We start from the raw sequence: 18,990 nt of genomic DNA on the forward strand, positions 1-18,990 counted from the left end.
AGTGGCTCATTTGCTCATCTGTAAAATGGGATTCACGTGCCTACACACAATGGGGCTGTAATGAGATGAAATTAATTGAGAAATACATTCCAAATGCCTGGCACAGAGCAGAAAATTCAGTCTGTGGTGGTTGCATTAGTGAAATTGCAAATCACCCATAATGCTAAGTAAAGGATGCATTTTGAATTTCCTTTCTGTATTATTATGTATGATTATTCAATAGGGTGCTAGAAGCTGCTGGCTAGGAATCTGACTGCACCCTGCCTGGTCCAATGTTAAGGCTACGAACTGCAAGAGCTCCAGCTCAGCAGAGAATCAGTAACACCCTTCGGGTGGTTCACCTGCTATGCTAACTTGCATTGGCTCTTGGCTATTCTGAAAGATGGATGCTACCTCAAATTAAGGAAAGGGAAAAAATAACACAGTAGTTGTTAAATACAGTTCTTTATTTTCTGAAAATAGGTATTTCAACTAAAGCATTGTAAGTCACTATGGTGGAAATGTAGAAATATAAAAATGCTGTATTGCACAGGGAACTATATTCAATATCCTGTGATAAACCATAATGGAAAAGAATATGAATAAAAATGTATATATATGTATAGCTGAATTACTTTGCTGAACAGCAAAAATTAACACATGGTAAATCAACTATCCTCCAATAAAATAAATTTAGAAATATCGAAATGATTATTCCTTTTTATTTAGCATAATAAGTTCTACAGAACTTACATTTATGAACTTACCAATCTTCAACTGTTTTTGATCTATAAAAATGACAAGTGCATATGGTTTGACCTAACTGCTACTAAAGCAAACGTAATTGAATTGATTCACTGCCTCATTTTATTTGCAGAAATGAGACAAGGAACTGATGCATGGATTTGCATATTTTGTATTATCTATTTTCAAATAGTTTGTGAATGGAAAACCATATAGAGAACTCTTTTAGGGAAGGACACACAGTGTCAGGAATATTCTCTGTCCTCATTAAGCTTAGCTTTCTGTCCAGCAGCTGGCTTCTGCCATTCAGGAGTGAGATTCAGATCTGCCCCATGCAGTTCTTCAGCTTCAGAACAGATTAGTTTCCTCGTCCTGAGACTGCATGCAGTTGCAGACAGCACTTAGTCGTTGCTGCGCTTTCTGTATTTTTGACTTTTCTGGGCCCTGAGAATTATTTCTGATTCTTGGTAACTCAGTAGATTAATGAGACTTCTATTGAGTGTTATAAAAGTAGCTGAGCCACTGACTTAAAGGTGATGAAAACTGCTTTTTCTCAAATAAGGCCTTGCTTTTATTTAGGCTTTAAAGATTTTCTTCTGGAAACATTAGGATACCTTGATGAATTCACTAACTTAGATTTTAGTGTAGTAACAGTAGCAATTAATGAAGTAAGCTTTCACTGATATCTTTAGAGGCTATTAAGCCCCAAGGTTTGTCAGACTATGAAGATTTGTACCTTTCTACTCCAAGAAACCATTTCATCTCCACAGAATCTCCTGCCTTCATTGGCTAATGATAGAAATTCAGAATCATTAGCTAAATTAATTGTTTCATGTGGTTGGTCTTTAGAATGTTATAAACTGTAATAGAATTACTGAGTTGAGAGCAATTAATTAGATGTACTTTGAATATATTCTAATTAATGCTATACCTGTCATTCTTAATGACCACTTGAAAACTACCAAAAGAAAACTGTTGATGAATCTCCGTGCCATGAAAATAAACCATCCAGAACCGTTATGCCTCATGTCTGTATAGTTCACATCACTTCAAAATCTGAAAAGTCATTTCAGATACTGCCATTGAAGTATTACCACAGGGCCCCATAATTTTAAGGGAGAAAGTGAAAGTGTGGAATCCTTTTTTTAGGTTTTTAAAGCCCATACATCATAGAGGTAGGAATAGCATGTATATTTCTCATGTCTAGGACTGTGTTAGACCAGGAGCTGAAAATTCAGATCTGTATACCAGAGCCACAGAGAGATCTGATGCTCAGAGATCACTGAGATCTCATGCTCAAATGAGAGGAGATGTCTCAGGATCAGAAAGAAGGAGGACTGAGAAAGGCAGGGCCCTTGAGGGCAAACAGCTTTACAAAGGGGCCAGCCTCCCGCTAGCTACACCGGTTGTTGTCTTACGGATATGTGGTTCCTGTCAAGCCAGATACAGTGGTTTTCAAACAAATACAGATGTGTGGGATTTTACATGAAATCATCACAGATTCAAATTTTCAGCCCTGTGGGTCAAGTAAAACACATCTGTGGGCTGTTGGCAAGCAGCCTCTGGATTAGATTCTGACATCCTCTGTAGGTATATATGCTATTAAAAATGAAGGATGTTGGGCTTCCCTGGTGGCGCAGTGGTTGAGAGTCCGCCTGCTGATGCAGGGGACGCCCCGGTCCGGGAAGATCCCACATGCCGCAGAGCGGCTGGGCCCGTGAGCCATGGCCACTGAGCCTGCGCATCTGGAGCCTGTGCTCCGCAACGGGAGAGGCCACAACAGTGAGAGGCCCGCGGAACCCCCCCCCCCCAAAAAAAAAAAAAAATGAAGGATGTTGACATGCTGCCCGCCCTTCATCAGTACTTACGACCAATCAAAGGAAACGTCTGTGAAAAGAAACTAGGGTATTTCATTAATCAACACATAGGATGTGCCCACTATGTTGCTGCAATATATATATTTTTAAATTTTTATTGGAGTATAGTTGCTTTACAATGTTGTGTTAGTTTCTGCTGTGCAGCAAAGTGAATTGGTTATACGTATACATATATCCACTCTTTTTTGGATATCATTCCCATTTAGGTCATGACAGAGGACTGAGTAGAGTTCCCTGTGCTATACCGTAGGTTCTCATTGGTTATCTATTTTATACATAGTTGTGTATATGTGTCAATCACAATCTCCCAGTTCATCCCACCCCCCCTTCCCCCTTTGGTATCCCTAAGTTTGTTCTCTACGTCTGTGTCTCTATTTCTGCTTTGCAAATAAGTTCATCTGTGCCATTTTTCTAGATTCCACATATAAGCAATATTATACGATATTTGTTTTTATCTTTTTGACTTACTTCACTCTGTATGACAGTCTCTAGGTCTATCCACGTCTCTGCAAATGGCACAATTTTGTTCCTTTTTTATGGCTGAGTTTAAGATTAAAAAGATAGATGTATTCGTAGTCTTTCTCTGGTTTGTAAACAGGTTGGTTGAGGAAAAAAAAGGTCTTTTGAAAGGACTGTTAACTTATTGGGAATGGAATACTAAGAAAGGATCAAAGCTGTATGTCAGGGGTGATTCTAGAAAAGCTGAAGGTAGAAGACTTTCCAAGGTCCATACAACATCATGTACTGTTTATGATACAAAAATGGGGGAGGGGCACACAGTATGAAGAAGAGAAAATTAGAATATTTTATTATCCTAGATTGTTGTTCTCATATTGAAATACTATGTTTGAAAAGTTGAAATGAAAATTTTATACAGATGTAGGTTGAAAAAAACGGAGAACTGTACAGATGTTATGAAACAACTGGTACTTCCCTGAGGGGTAAGAAGAGAAATTTACAGAATCACAGAGCACAGTGTGTCATGTAGCGGCTCCAGAGAGCACACAGCATCCTTCAGCGGATAAAGCAAAGGGCAAGGAGGTAGGGTCCGTTTCTATTTCTGGCATCTATTGCTTTGGGACTTGGAGGATCAGAGTGTCACCTTTTGGCACTCAGGTCACCCCACATGTTAAAAAAATCCATAACTCAAAGGTGTTTTATGCACCAGTTTTGACATCTATAAACCACTGGCAGATTTTAAAAATCAAGGCTATCACAAAAGCAGGGACTGTTGTTCTCCCTCTCTGTAATTTACAGAATTCATGAAGATTTGCAATGGCCAGCCACCAATCAGATGTCTATTGGAATATTCTTGTTTGCTTTACATTTCTGCTCACCCTGGAACCCATCACCTTAATTCATTTTTTCTTTGCATGAAATTTAAATAAAAAAGCAGCTCTAGGCAGATTCATTATTTAAGTTGCCGTTTCCATACTCTCCTTTGGAAATTGAGGCATCCGTATACATAAGGCTTCAGTTAGGCTAAAAGATAAGTTAACATGCTAAAATCCAGGGTCCCAGCTATCATGCATGAAGTATATAAAGTTCATTGTCTTTGTTTGCATCCTTTACAAGCTATCCTCGGCCAGCATTGATTTAGATGCTAACTTTATATTCAACTCAATTCTTACCTTCATTCTTTAGAAAAATATAACACATATGAGAAATTTGAAGATTAAATTTATAGATAAAAATACTTACCTCTCTCTTGCAGCTTGATGCACAATATGGAAAAATAATACATGAAAAAATAAAAATAATACATAAACTATCAAACCAAATCCCCAGATAAAGGCAAACACAAAAAAGAGTCCACGCCTTGTAGAAGACATCATTCTCTTCCATTACCTAATGCCTGGCTTTCAAGAAATTAGGTGAGTTCATATTGTTTAATCTATGGGATCTATTATCTAACCTTCTCGGGAAGTGACTTCAGTAAGTATCAATGCAATGTTCTCACAGTTCTCATCAATTCAATTACCTTGACCCACAGGTATATTTTGCGCACACACACACACACACACACACATATGCACACATGCACACACTTACATACACACGCACACACACATGCAAATGCTTTTCTTTGGCTTTGAAGAGTGAAACAAAAACCACAGGTCCTAGACCCTAAAACAAAAGTAGGGAGGATAATCTGTAAACACTTGGCTGCATTTTACATATTGAGCCCAACCCAAGATGTGTATTCTTAGCGGATACTAGCATGTTAGCAAAATCTTATTGCGGAAAAGAAATGGGTTTTTAATATGTGTGTGTAACTGAATCACTTTGCTGTACACCTGAAACTAACACAACATTGTACATTTTTACTGAAGTCAACTATACTTCAATTAACAAAATGCCTGCTTTGTCGGCTCTCTCACACCCGTCCCAGCGACACCCTACCTTGCGGAGGGGCTTGAGCTTGGTCTCCATGATGAAGTCGTACTTGCACAGCTCACAGCAGCGCGTGTCGGAGCTTTTGATCCACTGGTGGAGGCAGGCCTGGTGCACGAAGCGCAGGGTGCCCGTGCAGCGGCAGGGCGTGATGAGCGGACTCCCCTCATCCCCTTCGCAGTGACAGATCCTGGGGAGGATACAGCAGCCGGGTGAGATCTCTCCCTCGGGGAGCACACGGCATCCTCCTCCCACACATCCCAGGCTGTATTAGAAACTGCAACCTCACATTCAGACCCGTGGACGTCACACTTCGGCTTAATGCTAGAGCTGAATCTATGGCCAATACTAATTTCCTTTCCCTTGCATAGTCGTTGCTGGACTCTTAAGTCATGTTCAAAGGCATTAGACACCAATACATCAAAAATGTGCGATCATTCCTACACGGAAGTCAATTTTAACAGCATAGCTATTGAGCTATGTCCCCACCTTCATCTATTAAAAGTCAATATCCATAGGCACAAGCTTGCTTTCATATACAAAAGTTACGACTTAGTATTCTAAGGAGTGCTGGAACCTGGTAACTTCAATGTTTTACTTTGATGGTAGTTTTATGGGGTGTATACTTTACTACATATGGTATCTTACCAATGTGGAAGAATTCTGAAACATTTTAACATGCTACTATGGAATAAAGTGAATATAAAAAGTCTCAACTAGGAAATATTATGAAGATTTTCCTAGGAAGATGCACACATATTGGGTCAAAACAAAAGGCCTAAACTGTCAATAATCATCGTCACAAAAGTTACTGGTTACAGAAAGTTCAAGTACAGTAAATCCTACTGTTTTAAAATGTTAATTACTACATCTTCCAAGGAACTCCTAGTTCAAGTAGTTTACTGAACTACTATGACTTCTAGTGTCACAGATTCATAGTCTATGAAATCTTCATTATTCTTTTCTTCAAATTAAAAAAAATAATTTGTTTTCCTCACTGGATAAGTTTTTATACCACCAGGTCACGAATTCAAACCTTAGAACTTCAATAATTCTTATTATATAACCAGCTGTTAGAAGTTGTTACTAAATTTAATTAGAAATATTGCTTGAACTCTGTTAGAAATATGAATGGAATGTTCCCAAAACACCTGTATATTAATTTTTTGGAGCAGAATCACAGTGGTAGGCTGGAAGAATGTTTGAATTGCTGCTACTTTCCTTTCATACCTCTTCTCCGGAAGCATGTTTTAAAGAGTGGATTTTAAAATATATTTATCTAGCTCAGCTGTCTCCCCAGGGGAAATGTGATGGTTGGTCAGATTGTTACTGCAATGAGATACAGGAATTGAAACCCAACCCTCCCCTAACCTCAAAATAAAGAAGTATGACACAGTACACTAGTATCTTGGATCTCTTTTTCTTAAGTAAAGCTCTTTGGGTGGAGTGATAGGATGAGAACACAGGAAAGTTCAAAATCAGCATCTGCCTTTCCCTGGACAGAGTTAGGAGGTATCAGTGTTGGATGTTGCAGCCCATGTCAAAGGCTGGCGTGGTGGGGAAAAACTAAAACTCATCTCAGAGCCTATTCTTTAATATGAAAGCCCGAGATATGTCCTCTCTCCAAACGTGTAGGTCCTAGGATCAGGGCTTAAGTATACTTTATAGCATACCTGTTGCCGACAGACTGTTGGTCAGTGGATGCTTGTTGACTAAAGGAATTGTTCAGTCAACAAACTGTGACTTATTATAAAAGCAACCAGTGAAAGCATATCTGGGTTTCTATAGCACATCATTTAATTGTAATATTTATTTTTTTGAGTCACTGAAACCTAACGCATTATATACATCACGAGCGGCTGAGATTTCTGAAGTCCTTTGAACCTCTTCTCTACCTGTTCCCACACAAAGATACTCCCTTAGGTCAGGGGCCAGCACACCGTGACCCATTTCTTCCTGCTGCATGTTTCGGTAAAGTTTTATTGGACCACACCCACACACGTTTGTTTATGTATTATTTAGAGCTGTGTTTCACTATAACTGTAGACCTAAGAGTTGATGCAGAGGCCATGTGGCCACAAAAACTATCATCTTTACTACCTGGCCCTTTACAGAAAACTCATGTCTTAAACATGGTGATCCTGAGTTAAAGACAATGTCTGACTATTATCGACAATGATGAAAACAAGGTTCAGAAAATAAATCACCCCAAATTCTGCAAGTAACAAAAGCTGAAGTAAAGGTTCCAGAGAGAAGCACACAATAAAGACGAAAGTCCCTCCTGACCCACCACTGAAGCCCGCTGGTCCACAGCAGTCTGCAGGGACAGGGGGTAAAGTTTCTTGTTTGAAAAAGAAAAATTTGCAGTTAATGCCATCTCATAATTCGTCACCACAAAGGGGGTCAAGTGTTGCCCAGCTGCCAAGATGATTCTGAAGCTCTGAGTTTTTACTAACTTGAAGAAGTAATTCATCATAAGTAGATGTAAACAGGGACCGCGCTGATGACTGAGTTCAGACTGACCACAACAGTTCTCTGCTTGTAGTCAAGACTTCTTAAATCTTACAGATTCTTTTTAAAGAACTTCTGAAACTGTCACCCGAAGCATCACTGGCAATATCACTTTTTCATAAAGTTAAGATTATTTCCCATAGGAAAAATCAAAAGCTTGGTTCATTTCCATTTCACAAGATTTCTTTTTATGTGATTTTAGCATTTTGAATTTTTTCTAAATTATCCAACTCAGGTTGGCTCCTAAAGAGTCTTTTTCAAACTATGCTGATATTGTTCTAAATGAATTTAAAAGCTAAATATCAACTTCAAATATCTGCTAGAAATGAAAATAAAGTGACAGAGCCATTACAGGAAGCACTAAACAATTCTTAAATTGATATACTTCACACAAACCATAATTGCTAAATTATAAATGAAAGCATAGTAATAAAAATATAAACATGCTTTTTTCCAATAGAATAACTGTGTAGAGAAAGCGATTTCAATAATAAAATAAAAATGCACTGTAAAATAATCATAATTTTGATGCATTTTTACCTTATGGGAAATCGAGACTCGGGAATTAAGTGATTTTTTAAGATCACTGATGGTCTACATTGGTGTCTGTCACCTAGCGGCAGGAACAAGCTGAATTCACAGATATTACTGGCATTTTAGTATCTTAACTGGCTGCTTACAGTCCAACCACCATGTGTTAGGTTTTCACCATTTATGACGTGAATAAACATCTACTTCCATATAATTTCTAGTTTTCTGTAAACAGTGGACCACAAAATGCTATTGAGCAAATTAAATTTTAGAAAATGTGTGTGTGTGCGTGTGTTTGCAGCTTCAAGTCCCCCCCTTAATGTTTGAGTTTTAAGAAAAGTTGGCTTTTTTTTTTTCCAGTCATATAGATCTGAAAACGACCTCCACTGCCAGCCCAGACCCCATCCCTTGCCAAGGCTTCTTGGCTCAGGTAGAATAGTATTTTTTGTTATGCCTAAGTTTTTTAAAAAAATAATTCATCACTTAAAAAAATCTTTGTGAGGGCTGTAGTGATTATGTAACTTTAGAATTATTTTCATTCATTCATTCATTATTTAATTCATTCACATTTTCTTAGTTCTTGCTACATGCAAAGAAAATCAGACACTAGCATCTGCACGGAGGGTGACTTGAGAGGAAGAGAAGAGAACCTGAAGGCGGGGACACCATTTGGGCAACGATTACAAATATCTAGGTATTAAGAATCTGTAACAATGTGGTAACACTTGGGAGGAGATGGGAGACAGCCTGCAGAGAGTGTCAGGATCCCCGAGGGCCTTGCTTGGTTTCCATGACTACTAGCTTTGGCATCGAAGCACATCTACAACATGGGACTCTTCAAGGCAGTCATCCCTGTAACCTTCAGACAGCATTGCAACTCCTTTCCCATATTCCATGCCATTTTTTCCCCTTTCTCTATGCCCTCATTTCCCTACCTACATTTTCTTCCATCCTCCTCTCTAACTAAATAAGCTTTAAACACAGTACTAATGGACACTGCTATGTTTGTAATGGTTTAATTTAGACGTTAATCTTTACTCAAAACCAGTCATCATGCTTCAGAGTTTGGTGCCCATTCTTCCCCTTTCAAAGAACCAGTTTGGTTTTATTGATATTTTTCTATTTTTTTAACCTTTATTTTATTTATTTCCTCTCTGATCTTTATTATGTCCTACCTTCTGCTGACTTTAGGGTTTTTTTGTTCTTTTTCTAATTATTTTAGGTGGTAGGTTAGGTTATTTGAGATTTATCTTGTTTTTTGAAGAAGGCCTGTATTGCTATGAACTTCCCTCTAAGAACTGCTTTTGCTGCATCCCATAGATTTTGTATGGTTGTGTTTTGATGTCCATTCTTAGAATTCACTTTCTTAAGCTAAAAAATGATTAGAACACATGTTGGGCAGAAGCCATGTTGAAAGGTAGTAAGCAGTTACAAGAAATTAGTGCTCAAGTAAACAAGTGAGGAGATATAACCACTCTTTTTGAGAAGTATAGCACAGCAATGAAAGGATGGTGGACTAGAGAAAATTTTAGTTTTCACTTTCATTTCATTTTTTTTAACAGTAAAAGCTGACTGTGTTCATAAGCAGAAGTGAAGGTGCCACAGAGAGGGAGACACTTACAGAAATAATCAGGCAAGAGAATGACCCATTGTTAAATGAAGTTTCTTGAGAAGTCAGGAGAGTGTGGGGAAAGAAAAAATGGTAGAGGAATATCTTTGGACAAGTGCAAGGGTATCCAGGAGGGAAACAGACACCATTTCCCGTGAGCAAGAGGCAGAGGAGAAACGGCAGGTGAAGATGGAAAGGAGGTGGGGGCAGGGAAGGTTCAGCCCCTGGGCCTAGGGGGGTCTTACTATCTTCCCTGATATAACAGACAACAGGTAACTAAAGGGAAGGCAGGAAGGCACGGGGTTACGGTCTCACAGAGGCTGTAAATAATTAAAGAAAGCCACTGGGAGAATAAGATGGAAAATTAACCAAGCATGTATATCAGAATCATGGAGCAGCCATGAGGTCCTCGGTGAGATGAGACAGCATGGATTTATGGTGGACGTTCTGGGACTCACTTTGCTGAGCAGTCAGAGAGGTCCTACAAAGGGTAGCACAACCTCTCCGTGCCGAGATCACTAGGTCAGGCTGGAGAAGGATGAGGAGTGAAGGATTCTGGTGCATCAGAGAAGACGGTGTGAAGATAGTTGTCATAAAGTCTAGATGAACTGAGCGGGGAAGCTAGTGAAACCACCTCATGGTCATTGTATTATGAGAAAAGGATGGGTTTGAGAGACCAGAAGACACAGCGATGCAGAAGAACAGATGCTGAAAATAGGAGGAAATGGGACAAAGATTGTCCCTGTGTACAATATGCATTCATCTCCCTCGTGGATGAATTTGTATCCCTTCTGTTGTATTTTTTCCATTGTCACAGAAAAAATAAAAAATATAGACTTATTTGGTGCTTGAGGTTCACAAGCAAATCCAATCCTGACTCACATCCTTGTTTTCCCCTCCAGTAAACTGGTGAAGTTCTCTGTTTACTCATGTGCAAAATGAGGTCAAAAATAACTCTTAGGGTGTCATGAGAATTAAATAAAAGAGTACATATCTGGCATATAGCAGGCAATCTAATACTTGTTAATTTTATTATGGCTAATTTGTTAATTCTGTCATGGGATCATGGGATTAATACTATTGCTACTACTATTATTAATGTGGTTTTTCTATGTTACTGCTGCCAATGCACTGGGACTAACAGCTTTTAGCAGCTAGTTTGTGAAGTCAGTTAAAGCAAGTGCTTGTAAGGCCAAGGTCATGAATTCTGACAGCATCCAGGTGAGTTAGTTATGACACCTTTGAATCCCCAGGTTAGTCGAGTCACAAACATGTCTCAAAGAAATCCTGGCATGGGAGTGTGTTTAGAGTAAACCTGGGATGGGATTCAGCTTCACTCTTCTGTATGTTGGGTGCTCTCAGACAAGTTTTCAGACAGTTGAGAGGCCCGTGTACCACAAAAAAAACCAAAAAAACAACAACAACAAAAAAAGAAGAGCATGCAGGATGATTGTAGGGACTGAAATAGTGACTACTTATGGAGGACCAGCCCAAAATGTCGGTATTCTGGAACCTGGAAAGATGAGAGATGATGGGGGAGATGATCCTATGATAAGACATAACAGGTGCGTTACCATGTGGAGAATAGTATACAATTCAGCACGTCTAAATTCATGGGTAAAACTCGTCTACCATAATTTAATATTGTAGGGTACAAAGCTTACCTCTTAAAGTATGAGTGTACTCATTTTGAGAGAAATAAAAAAAAATACTAAGTCCTACATTTAACATCTTGGAGGGGAAAAAAAAAAGCAAGGAAGGGTCATTACATGCCAATTGTCTTTAGATATATGACAGGCTATTGTGTGAATGGGCAGCTGGTCTTATTCTGAACCATAACTGGATCCAGGGAATACAAGTTAAAGAATATATACATTGATATATACAGAACTTTCCAAAGATGAACTGAGCTTGCCCAGGAGCGTGTGGATTTCCCACCATGGAAGGTACTCAAGCAACAAACATTAAGTTGTGTGATTACATGGCAGGCATAGTGTAAAGGAATTCAAGCAAGGAATTCATGTACTTAAACTACATGACCTAAAATTTCTAGTGTTGCGAGTCTGTTTTCCTTCCTTTCCAACAGACTGATCTCCCTGCTCCACCCCCTGAAATTTCTTTGTCAGCATTTCCCCTCTGCTTATCCTGGGAGTTTTGTACTTAACCCTTTGATTTTTCCATTCTACGCTGACTGCTCCAGGGAGGCCATCCTGGACCACAAGTTCAAGCATTGCTCCTAGACTTGTGATTTTAAAATATTCATCTCCAAAATCAACCGTTGCCCCTCCAACAGCAAGAAACCTCAGCCGGTTCTTACTGGTTCCTGCATCTCACCATCTCCAAAATAGCCTCTCTTCCCAAAGAGGCCATTCCATCAACATCAACATCCTGTTCTATTGCTTGCCTTTGTTTTGAGCCTTTCAGGTACTTCGTACTCTAAATTTAAATGATCAATATGCCAAAAATTTTTCTCCCTTAGTGTTTTGGTTTTTTTAAATTATTTTCCTCTTTTCATCCTCACTGCCATTGCTCTGGTAGTTTTGAATTGTCACCAGATACACAAACTGTCTTAAAGCCTTTGCTCCTTCCAAATCATTCTTTAAACATACAGTTATTCAGATCCTCTTAAAATACTGCCATTCTTCAAGAACCCTATCATCAATCAAATAAAATCCAAATTACTTCACCTGGTTTTCAGCTGACCTTCCATAATTTGGATTTACCTTACCCATCCTGCTGTATTTCCTCTTAATCCCTAACACACAGGCATAGCAGCATGCTACAGAATTTACCAGCTGAGAAGCTATGAGTTTTGCCACAAATAACTTACCACTGTGCCAAGATCTTGATTCCTCTCCATCTAGAGGGCATTTTAAGGGTCTGGGTGTGTTGTCCATTAATCCCAGTTAACTCACAAATGTTATCATGTTCTGCGCATGTCATGATGCAGAAAGTGTTGGGAAACACTGGTGTGCTTTTTAATAGTACAATCACCATTAGAACCCTAGTTCTGCCGGTACAGTTCTGTTACCTCACTTAATCTCTGGTATTTTCAAGTTCCTCACCAATAAAATAGGAAAATAGCAGTGTCTACTTCATAGGATTGTTTATAAGAATTAAGTTAATTAAGTGTCAACTGTTAAATACTGTTTTTTTAAAATTAATGCTCAGATGTTTATTTCCTCAGCCTACTGCGTTCTGTGACTGTGCTTCTGGGAATTTTCTCAAATATGATCCCAAACCCCTGAGACCCTATTTCTTTCTTTCTTTTTTTTTTTTTTTTGCGGTACGCGGGCCTCTCATTGTTGTGGTCTCTCCCATTGCGGACCACAGGCTCCGGATGCGCAGGCTCAGCGGCCATGGCTCACGGGCCCAGCCGCTCCGTGGCATGTGGGATCCTCCCGGACCAGGGCACGAACCCATGTCCCCTGCATCGGCAGGCAGACTCTCAACCACTGCGCCACCAGGGAAGCCCGAGACCCTATTTCTTGATCACACTTCATTTAAATTTAAGCTGCCCTAAGACTCACATCCTTCATGAAATAGACTCTAGATCTTCTTTCCCTACAGCGTTTGAGGTGTCACTGTTCTTAGCACAGATACAGATCCGGTCTTTGCTGTCTGTTGTTTCATCTATGCAAGTTCTGCTATTATGAGCTGAATAAATTCTTGTTTATTAATTTTGAGGGTCAGGATCTTCTTTGTATGGAAAGAATAGCAGGATATTAAGAGTAATTTAAGTGATGAGAGTGTTAAAAAGTCAAGGTGAAGATGGCTGATTCCCAGACCGCAAAAGGATTGGGAATGCTATACTTTAAACTATCATTTAAGCATGTACAGACCAAAAGAGATAGCCGAGGTTAGTGAGATGATTTATCAATTCTCAGAAGATGTTACCAACTACAGTGTTTTGTTTATGTTTCGGGAAAACTCACTTATAATGAAAGTGAGAGATGTATGACCCTTACAAGTACCATGCACTCTTTATTTGCATTTGAGGAACTAAACTGAGGTGTACCAGTTTTACACCCTCTCTGAGCATCAGAGGAAGTCAAGCAAACCGATCTGCTGTAGAAAGGAGAAGTAACTCTTATTTAATAAACAGAGAAGAAGATAGGCAGTATTTAATATTAGTCTTAACGGCAGCTGTTTCCAGCAACTCTTATTGATATGGAGCCAGAATATATCTTTAGAATTAAAAGAAAAAGGCCTTGCAAATCAGGTTTCTAAGATTTCCCTACAGAGATGAAGATAAGTATTATGAGCTACCATTCAGCCTGAGATTTAAAATATTCTAAAAACTTCTATTAAAGGTACAATTATGACATAGGAATAAAAATATTTTGTAGAGAGCTGATACAATTTTTATAATCGTAAGATGGGTCATTCTGAATCTACAATCTTTTTCTACAGATGAGTGACAGCTCTTTACACACAAGTGACTTTTTAAAGTGTTTTGTTTTCTCAGAGGAATATTTTCAACTCGAAAAACCTGGTATATACCACGACTTCCTGAGTTTGATTTCATGCCCTAATTTGTCACCACTGACTTGGTCAAAACCTCAGACCATCTGCACAGAGCTGCAGGGAAGGATCAACAACAAAGGCAGAAACATAGCAATGTCCCTGGTTCCTCACTGGGCCCTGGAGCAAATCCAAAGTCACAGCTCATCAGCTGTGTCTTCTTCCCATCAGATACCACACGAGGGAAAACAGCGGAGAACATAGTGATCACTTGTGCCAATGATGGAAGCAGAGGAAGCCAAGGCTTATTTGAGTTCACAGGTACTTGGGTTAGGTGAGCTGCAGTGGCTTGGTAAGATGCTATCTGAATTGCTCCCCCTGCAGCCCTATCACCTCTGGTGACGACTCGAACCTATTGATCCCAGGAGTTTAAACCCTGATTGGGATCGAAGGTTGTCATAAGAACTCCCCTATTAGTGGCTAGCCTAGTGATTCAATCTCATAGTAGCCTAGGTCCTCTTGGAGGGCTTTCTGAGACGTCTCCGTGGGCGCATGGAGTACGTGAGATTTCTTCCCGTGTATTGGCATGTGTAGCCCCAGGTGTCCCAGCCCCAAGTGTACCCAACAACAGGATAGATCTTCCTCATTAGTCTTAGTATCAGCTCAGATGGTCCAAATCCTCCAGGTCAGGAGAGATCAAACGATGGGTTGTGCCCTATGGGATAACCCCTCCTTTGTTAGCCATCACCTTGCTTTCCCATCCACACTCTGTTGGTGGGTTCAGACAGAGCACGGTCTACTTCTGAGTAGAGAAATGGATTTTCCCCAATGGTGCTTACCTTTCAGATCCTACCTTATAATTTTGGTGACATAGAGATGAGTTAATAGATAATAAACACTGAATAAATATCCTGAGGTAATGATTCTCTCTACACTCTCACACATCACCAACATTCATTTTATGTCAGCTTTGAGACCTTTCTGCGTGTGTTCGTAAGATGGACAAAACTGAACTAGAGACATTTCTAAGCAGGAATTCTTAAAGTTGTTAGGCTCAGGGCTTCCCTGGTGGCACAGTGGTTAAGAATCCTCCTGCCAATGCAGGGGACACGGGTTCGAGCCCTGGTCCGGGAACATCCCACATGCAGCAGAGCAACTGAGCCTGTGTGCCACAACTACTGAGCCTGTGCTATAGAGCCCGTGAGCTGCAAGTACTGAGCCCATGTGCTGCAACTACTGAAGCCCGCATGCCTAGAGCCCGTGCTCCGCAACACAAGACGCCACCACGATGAGAAGCCCGCACACCGCAACGAAGAATAGTCCCCACTCGGCTGCAACGAAGAGAAAGCCTGCACGCAGCAACGGAGACCCAACACAGCCAAAAATAAATAAATAAATTTATTAAAAAAAAAAGTTGTTAGGCTGTTTTTATTAGCTGCATGCGTTGAAGGGAAAAGGAAAAACAAAAGGACAGATAACACACACTCATTTGCTTTCTGTGTAGATATAAGCAAAGAAATATATTTGGTCAGATGCAGAATAGGGCTTTTGTACATGCATAATAACAGAGCTATCAGAAAACTTATCATTATAACTTTTTAGTCCTTTTACTTTTCTGCATGTGGCAGAGATTCTTAATTCAAATTGATTTTGTGATACTGCTTTTTCTGATTGCTTAGTGTTTGAATCCTCATAACCTCATCCTCAACCATGACTTCTTTCTGTTTTTGTCTATTCATTAATCTTATCTGGTGGAGCATTACTTCAAAGGAAGTCTCAAGTTGCCATGCATAACTGACAAACAAGGTAATTTATTTACAGATAACCAAGAATGCACTGAATGAATTAAAAATATGATTCTGCATATAAATTCTCCTACATAGGCAAGCGAGTGTCTTGGCAAAATACTGATGTCTTATAGTAGCTCCAGCCACCCTGAGTGAACTGATTCACTTTTGATTCATTTATTCACGTATTCCTTTATTTGTTTATTTATTCATGTAATCATTCTCTCACCAAATAATCTGTTGCATGTGTGCAAGGTTATACGAGGTGGTGAGATAAATGCAAAGATGAGTAAGTCTCAGTCTCTGTCCTTCAAGGAGCTTATACTTTGACACTTTATACATTGGACACCTGCACAACTAGCTGGAATCCAAGTCACCGTGTGACGTATGCCATATCAAATGCTGTGCAAGGCGGGGAAAGAGAATGTGTAGATTGGGGTGGGGGGAGGGTGGTTACAGCCTAATGAAAGATGTTTATAGGAAGTGGAATTGGGGCCTGGGGAGAATTTTTGGCAGATGGAGATGGAAGTTGGTAGAATATTCCAGACATAGAAGATCATTTCAGTGAATGCCTAGAAGTAGGAATCACTAGGTAATCGGGTCAAGTATGAGGCTAAGTTTGAAAGGAACATGAAAGTTTGGGTAGGATTGCATTGGGATGTCATGCTGACAAATTAAGATTGTGGAGAGCCTAAAATACATTTCCTTCATCCAGCACCAACATTTACACACACACACACACACACACACACACATAGACACACACACACACACAGGCATGCACATAAAAAGTTTTAACTATCAATATATTCAGTTGGAGGGGGAACTCAATAAAGAATCGGATTAAGAAAGAAAATTATTAGAAAGATTAATCTGCCTGTGTAACCTCAGAGATTAGACAGAAAAAGAAGAGGATATTACAATCATCAAAATCAACAGTAATAAGAACATGCACTAGTGTAATAGTCGTGACAATGAAAAAAGATAACAGGAGATACTGAATAAGTAAAGTTGGTGGGATGTAGACACGAACTTGGGAAGAGGAACAGGGATGAGCCGTGAGAGGAAAGGACTGACTACATTGACTTCAGGGTTTTAATTAAAACTATGATACAGAGAATGGATCAAAAACAAGGTCCTCCTGTACAGCACAGAGAACTATGTTCAGTGTCCTGTGATAAACCATAATGGAAAAGACCATGAAAAAGAATATGCATAACTGAGTCACTGTGCTGTACACCTGAAACTAACACAACACTGTAAATCAACTCCACTCCAATAAAATAAAGAAAAAAGCTTCTCCGGACAGAGGCTCAAGATTAACCGACTTACAGGGCCTCTGAGCATTTGTGTGTCATCACAAGCACCACCTGGAAATGATAATGTTCATAATTTAATTTTTAACTTAGTTACACTGTATGGGGAGGGTCATTTTGAAAAGCAGAAGGAAGTAGTTCCACACATTCTCATAGATGCAATTTTCTTGGATTTGAGATATTTCAATGAATAAACTTATTCAAAAGATGTTTTTCCACATAGCAACAGAATTACCTATGACAAATAATTATTTCAAATAACAAGCCTATTTGAAATAGACTTTTTTCCAATTAGCAGTAGAACAGCCAAGAGGTTTCTAAATATTAAGCCCAGAATTTTACCTTCTCTCTTCTCTGTGCATTAAAGAAAAAGACACATTCTGCACTGATATCAAGAAACTGGAGGAGAATATTACTGTTGCTCATATTATAGGTCAGCTATAAATCATCAGAAACCAAAACAAACTGGGAATTCATCATGAGAGTCATCTCCTCTTTATTTTATTTATCTTGCATTATGTATGGTGCAACACCATGCTTGAGGTTTTCATTTTGCACTTTTCACTTCTGTAGTTTGTGCATGAAAAAGAAATGTTCTACTTTACCTTTCATTAAACCCCATGTTGAAGTTATACATTTAAAATTTTTTAATTGTTTCTATCTTCACATAAAGACAGCTGCTTCAAAGACATAACAATAAGGCAGAGATAGCAGGAAAGAGATATGTTACTGCTTTTTATTTTCAAGTTATATTTTAATTTTCAAATAGCATCTTAAGGTGTATGTTCTCTAAGGAAGTACATAGTGAATATAAACTGCTAGTAGCTTCAGTTTGATTTCATACAAATAGTATTTTACTTGAGTCTAACTATAACAGCTTTAACTATTATAGAAGATTACATATCTACTGTATATATACCCACATATACATGTTATAAACGTAAATGTATATGTTTCAGTCCATAAGGAATATTCACATTATATCAATGAACCACACTGATGCAGGGTTTGCTGATCTCCACGCTTGATCCCTTAATGGCATCTGACAAAAAGTAAGGGAATTAAACAGCTGCAAAGGGAACAAAAGGCGTCTGCCTTATCGCTGCAACATATCATCGTGATAACTACAGGAAAATTAATCTGCAGCTAACTAACCACTGGCAAAGGTATGAAGAAGCTACATAAGCTAAACTCATTTGTGAGCCTTGTTTCTGCACAGAGTAGAATTTGGGCTAAGATATCTCCCAAGGGATGCTGAAGGCTGTGGCTTCATAGGTGGGAATTCGGGACGAATGCTCTTTTAGCTGAGTGGCCTCAACCTGTGGTTACACCTTGTCACGTTGGTTCACTGTGGGGAAGGTGAGTAGGGGTGGTGAGGAAGAAGAAACATATTCTCTTTTTATCCTATTCTTCAAAGGCTCTTCCTAAGCGAATCTAAGATGATTTTACCTCAGCCTTTTCTCTTCTTCACAAATGATATATTGTATAGACCATGCAAAATGATCAAAAATATATAAGCCATGAATTTTACGATACCTCACTGTATTTCTTATAAAATCAATAGGCTCTTGCAATGGCACATTTTAAGACTAAAATAAAATGTAAATGGAACACAACAAAGTAAAACCAAGCATGGTATCATTTTAAAAATCATCCTTGCAACAATGTGCAAGTTATTACATACCATCATGGGAAAGTGAAGTGGTTACACAAGAGAGGATTGATCTTGAGCTATTTCTCAAGAAAAAGTGCAGGCTGCCAGTGGACACGGACATTTG

The 18,990-nt window shown here is 39.1% G+C and overlaps 1 protein-coding gene across 4 annotated transcripts in view; it reads right to left on the reverse strand.

Annotated features, from left to right (window-relative positions):
• Window positions 1-18,990, reverse strand: part of MARCHF1 (membrane associated ring-CH-type finger 1) — a gene marked incomplete at both ends in the record, with an annotated part of 462,063 nt that overhangs the window by 45,396 nt on the left and 397,677 nt on the right. For all 4 annotated transcript variants that reach the window (XM_082652936.1, XM_082652934.1, XM_082652935.1 and 1 more), the window contains one exon: window positions 5,004-5,184. In XM_082652936.1, the coding sequence (XP_082509062.1) occupies window positions 5,004-5,184 (181 nt within the window). The remainder of the gene's footprint in view (window positions 1-5,003; window positions 5,185-18,990) is intronic.

Source organism: Grampus griseus (assembly GCF_964374135.1).
Source record: "Grampus griseus genome assembly, chromosome: 4".
In the NCBI taxonomy this organism is placed as follows: domain Eukaryota; kingdom Metazoa; phylum Chordata; class Mammalia; order Artiodactyla; family Delphinidae; genus Grampus; species Grampus griseus.